Here is a 5,986-nt window from a genome sequence, read left to right as displayed (position 1 = left end):
AGGTTGTGTCATTCGAAGATCACCGCCATGACTGTTTGTCGAAGATCGTCGCCGTTTAGGTTTTCGTTTAGAAAGAAGGAGGAGAAGAGCAGGAAGAGAGAGGAGGAGAGGAGATAAATGAAAAAAGGGGGGCAAAGTTATATTAAATAATAAGGGATTATGGACTTTTCACAGGATTTCTCTTCGTGTGACGATCCTCTCCTCAGCGTTACGCAACGAGGGTAATTTCATCAAAAAATTTAAGTGGTCACCAACGCAATTTAATTTATGCGTTGATCACCAGGGCATTTAAGGCCTTCTTTAAGCTTGTTTCGTCAAATTTCCCGTATAATATAGTTTGTGTACTAAAGTGAATGTTTATTTGAATTTGTTTATATATATTTTAATTGTGAGTTCAAACCATATTTTGATTCTTATAAACATTTTTAGGTTGGTTACGTCATCTAGTTTTAACAAAATAATAATCAATTTTTATTTTAAAAACACGTTTATAGACCTATGTAAATATACAAATAGCTTAATTAGATATATAAAATCATTTAAATATATGTATTATGAAACTCATTTAGCCTTAATTAATAAATAAAGTTAATTTTAATTTATTTATTTATAAATTAAATATTAATATTTTTTCTCTTTTATTTTTTATTAATTAATTAATTCATTGCTTTTATCTATTTAATAAAAAAATTATTATTCCATGACTATTTATTATTAATTATTTTAATTTTTTTTTGTTTTATATTTCTTGTTATATTTATATATATATATATATATATATTTAATATTAATTAATTTAATTTTATATTTCATCTTATTTTTATTCATTTTTTTATATTAATATTGATTATTATTTATTTTAAAATTATTTAATTTCAATTATTTTATATAATATGATTCATCTCTTCAACAACAAAAATTCTTAAAAATAAATATATTTAATAAATAAAAGTAATATTTAAAATTAAATAGTTTAATTAATGAAAAAGAAGAAGATAAAAAATATATTAATATTTAATTAAAAAATATATAATTTAAAAATTAATTTTATTTATTAAAAGATATATTTAAATAATCTTCTATTAATTTATAATAACTAGTTATATAATTACATAAATAAATATTTTTTCCTTTCTTTAAATTAAATGTAATTGGGAGTTTTAACCAACCTAATTCTATTGCAAAGAAACTACAGACGTCGTCGTTTAGTGCATCCCCAAAACCCCTTCCTCTGAAACTACAAAACCCTACGCGTTTTGACTATTTTCTCCAACACAGCCGCTCGCTCGCTCGATCGATCTTCTTTCATCAAGCTTCTACCCTTCTCTCTAGGGCATATAAATGGCTGGAGGTCGATTTCGTGAACTCTTGAAGAAATATGGAAAGGTTGCATTAGGAGTACATTTTTCTGTATCCGCGGCTTCAATCGCCGGTCTCTATGTCGCCATCAACAACAACGTGGACGTGGAATCCATCCTTGAAAGAGTCGGTATGGGAGGTGTCGACAAAAAGACTGAAGAAGATCCACAATCAATCCGCGAACCGAGTGATGAATTCGTCCTCCTCGAAGAAACAACCTCTGGCCAACAGATGAAGAAAAACAACAGCAATCGGACTTCTGAGCTTGTTGCTTCTAGTGGCGGTGCTCTTGCTCTTGCCTTCCTCTGCAACAAGGCGCTGTTTCCGATTAGGGTTCCAATCACGATTGCCGTTACTCCTCCTCTCGCCAGGTTCTTAGCAAGGCGCGGGATCATCAATAAGAGTGTATGATCTTTATTTCTCTCCATCCATTTACGTTTTTGTTGTAAACAAGGTTAGGGGAGAGAGAAGAAGCTTGATTTGATTGAAGAGTATATTTAGATAGAATTTGATTTGCTTTTGAATTTTGAGATCTATGCTTCTCTTCATAGATTCATGCTTTTTCCTTTTTCACTCATGCGACATCAACAACTTTCTCATCACAATGAATAATAATGTGATTATTATTGATTTATCTCTGTATTTTTATCACATTGTTCAATCATTTTAACCCAAGCCTGGAACTTGTTCTATCATTTGAATCAATATGCTGTTCAATTTTATTGCAAATTGTTCAAAAATAAGTTGGTAACACTACTTTGGTCTACAAACTGTTGTTGAAACTTCAAAGAGTTCAGATTTTCTTTAGCAATGGGAAATTAGTTAAACTTAAACTATTCTTATCATTTAAATCGATTTGAATAGTTATATAGTAACTCAATTGGAACTGAAAACATTCTAAAGTGTATAGTGTACTAATATAATAAATCAAATGGAACATATATGGAATATATTAGATAGGAAATACATATATTTTCTAATGGTTTGAAAGCGAAGACTTGAACTCATTATCTTATCTCGAAGAACTTGAACTCATTATCTTATCTCGAAGAACTTGAACTCATTATCTTATCTCGTAGTTGAACTCATTACTAATAGTCTCCATTATATATGAAATATTTTACATATCCATAATTTGACTTTTCTTTATTTATTTAATTAAAAAAAGTCTTTAAAATTGTTATTATTTTGATGTATTTAAGTTCATTTTGTTTAATTAATTGTGTTATATGATTATTTTATAAACATGTTATTCAAAACTTTAATCATACCAATGTTATTGATTTTAGCTGTGATATCAAACATTTAAAAGTATTATTATTAATTTGAATAAATGAATCTTTTTTTTTATTATGATTTATATTTAATTTTATGCCTAATTTATACATATTTGGAAATCATAGTAATATGGAAAGATTTTCTTCCTTATATGTTTTCATTTTAAAATCAAAATTTCCAACAAAAATATAATTATTATTTTGCTTTCACATATAGCCTTTTACCTCACGAAATCATATTTCCAACCAAAAGTTTTAATAGGTAAAATTTAGCTTCCCATATGAAACATTGAGCATTAGATACATCATATTAAACTATTTGTTAATCATTCCTATTGATCTTATCATCAAATTTCAAGAAGATTCATCAAATTTATATAAGAAATTGTATTAACCTTTAAAAAATACATTGCTCAAAACATCTAAAATAAGCCTATGTATACATAAGTTATATAATATCAAAAGACTTAGACTGGATTCTCATCTAAAACACGAAAAATGAAGTGGGAGTCACCAATAGTCTCTACATGAGCATCGTCCGTCTCTGAAATGATGAAACATATTTGTATCTCCAACAACAATCTCCCTTCTTGTGATCTCGGAAAATCTCTTTACAACATTATGACAACATTCACATATCCTTGTATTCTTCCTAACAAAAACTTCCTTACCAATAGGCGTCGCGATTAGCCCAAAGCAAATCGCCAATCTCAAGCTGTGATATTTCTTATTAAACGACATCTCTATCTTCGCTTCCAAAGGCCTGAATCTGCAGACAATATCTTTTTCCTCAAACCCTCTCGATAGAATATCCAATACCTCGTAAATCAAAAAGGTTCTAGAATGCGATTTATCCGAATTAATAAATTTGTGGATTCTCCCATCGCCTATCTCAACTATACTGCATCCGACAGTTTTCTTCAATCCTCGTTCCTTCATCAGACGCTTCACCCGTTTCGCATCTCCAATTCTCCCAGCTTCTTCATACATATTCGAAAGTAAAACGTAGCAGCCCGTGTTATCATGTTCCAATTTACAAACATTCTCAACTGCAACCTCTGCAATCTTAAGGTTTTTATTATGTCTGCTACCCTTTAATAACGATCCCCAAATCTTAGCTGTCGGATTCATTGGCATTTCGTTGATTATAATTTCCATCGCTTTTTCGAGATTTCTACATCGGCCTAGTAGATCAATCATACACCCGTAATGCTCTACACCCGGGTCTATCCCAAACTCGTTTCTCATCAAATCGAAGTATTTCCATCCTCGATCCACCATTCCTGCAATGCTGCAACTAGAAAGTATTGAAACGAAAGTACTGGCGTTAGGTTTATTTCCCTCTTCCTGCATCTTCGAGAACAACGCTACTGAATATTCTCCAACTCCGTGAATGGCGTAAACCATGATCATGGTATTCCACGAGATGACATCCCTAGTTGGCATTTCGTCGAATATCCTTCGAGCGTTATGGAGATCTCCGTATTTACCATACATGTAGATAAGCGAGTTCGAGATTATGATATTTTTTTGATGAGGATCTAGTTTACTTACGTATGCATGGATTTGCTTACCCTCCCTTGGAAGGGCGATTTCGGCGTAAGCAGGCAAGATTGTCGCTACAGTTACCCCGTCTGGATTAAAACTCCCGTTCGATAATAGCCCAAGGAAAATATTGATGGCTTCGTTGTAATAACCGCAGTTTACACAGGCCGCGATCATTGAATTCCACGATACTAAATTATTTTCATTCATGGACGAGAAAACACTCTTTGCTAGATCGAGTTTTCTACATCTTCCGTAGACGTCAACTAGGGAAGTTTCTAGTACCAAATGTGGAAGAAAGTTTTTCCGAATGGAGAGGCCATGAATAGATTTAGTGGGCAAGAGGGTTTCGAGTTGTCCGCATGCAAGAAGTAGGTTAATTGTGGTTATTTGGTCAAGATTGAAGCGATTTTCTAGTTGCATCTTGTTAAAGATAGTGAAGGACTCGAATGGAAGCCGATTAAGGGCAAGACCGCCGATCATGGCATTCCATATTACAATGTTTTTATGGGGAACCCTTTCGAAAGACTTCTTAGCATAATTTATGCAACCGCATTTCAAATACATGTCAACTAATGAAGTTTGAACCTTTAGGTCCGATTCAAGCCCTTTTCTAATGACTCGGCAATGAATCTCCTTACCATAATGCAGCATTTGCTTGAAACAGCATGAGCCAAGAATGGAGATTGCAGTGAACTTATCAGGCTTCATACCTGCAGCTTGCATTTTCCGGTGACAGAGAAGTGCATCTTCAACCTTCCCAACTAAGACATATCCGCTGATAAGAGAATTCCAAGAAACCAAATCTCTTATTGGCATTTCATCGAACAGCCTCTCTGCAAGATCGATGCGACCAAGTTTTGCATACATGATAACGAGAGAATTACATATATAAATGTCAAAATGAAGACCAGATTTGATCAGTGAAGCCTGAACTTTCTCCCCTTGTACGAGATTAAATGATTCCGTACATGCCTTGATCACGTATACATAAGCGATATTATCCGGTGGAATTCCTTCTAGTTGCATCAAGTAATAGGTCTCAATTGCCTCCTGAAAGAATTGGTGATTCACTAACCACTTGATGGAAACATTCGAAAGTGAAGTTTTAGCTATGTTCGTATTATCAAACAGTTGGCGTGCATCGGCTAAGGTCCCAGACTTGACACGAGAGAGAAATTCTCGTCTCAGCAACAGTTTCTGAGAGCTGTGATTTGAAGGAGAAGTGGAAGCCATGGCTGTTTTGCTTCTTCTTGTAGCCGTAGCGGTTGTGAATTGGTCATTGAAAAGGAGCTCGGAGGGCCATATATTGGTTTTAGCTGTTGTTCGGAGGGAGTCTCCAGTACATGAGCGAGAACTGGAGTTGCAGAAGTAGCAGCTTAGTATAAGAGAAGCAGTTGCCTCCATTTTTAAGCTAATAATACTTCTTCTATTAGTGGCAGATGAATTTTCAGGTAGTAGTTCACTTGGAGAAGAATATATATATATATGTATACAACTTTTCTTTATCTATCTTATTCACAGTTTATTTTTGAGCTAAAAATTTATATATATTAATGAAAGTGAATTTTATATATATATATATATATATATATATATATATATATATTTATCTTTATTTTATATGATTTGTAAATTAATTTTTAATCATAATTTAAATTAAGATGTATATATTTTTTATAAATGATTTAAAATTAGATTTAAACGATCAAATCTTATAAATTTGTTAATATGTATATATATGATTAAAGTATAATTAAAAATATTATTTTATCTAAATTAAACACCTTAATAAGATATTTTAA

General features: G+C 32.1%; 2 protein-coding genes across 2 annotated transcripts; one reads left to right on the top strand and one right to left on the bottom strand.

Annotated features, from left to right (window-relative positions):
- Positions 1 to 1,270: 1,270 nt before the first annotated feature.
- On the top strand, positions 1,271 to 1,989 carry LOC124927209. Its single transcript, XM_047467580.1, has one exon. The coding sequence runs from the start codon at positions 1,342 to 1,344 to the stop codon at positions 1,768 to 1,770; it is 429 nt and encodes a 142-aa protein (XP_047323536.1). The 5' UTR covers positions 1,271 to 1,341; the 3' UTR covers positions 1,771 to 1,989.
- A 1,024-nt stretch (positions 1,990 to 3,013) lies between these two features.
- Positions 3,014 to 5,622, bottom strand: LOC124926221 (pentatricopeptide repeat-containing protein At4g35130, chloroplastic). The gene has a single exon (XM_047466413.1). The coding sequence runs from the start codon at positions 5,586 to 5,588 to the stop codon at positions 3,147 to 3,149; it is 2,442 nt and encodes an 813-aa protein (XP_047322369.1). The 5' UTR covers positions 5,589 to 5,622; the 3' UTR covers positions 3,014 to 3,146.
- Positions 5,623 to 5,986: the final 364 nt, after the last annotated feature.

The sequence above is a fragment of the Impatiens glandulifera genome, chromosome 2 (assembly GCF_907164915.1).
Source record: "Impatiens glandulifera chromosome 2, dImpGla2.1, whole genome shotgun sequence".
NCBI lineage: Eukaryota > Viridiplantae > Streptophyta > Magnoliopsida > Ericales > Balsaminaceae > Impatiens > Impatiens glandulifera.
Note: the sequence above shows the minus strand (reverse complement) of the source record. Positions and strands in the feature narration are given on the sequence as shown.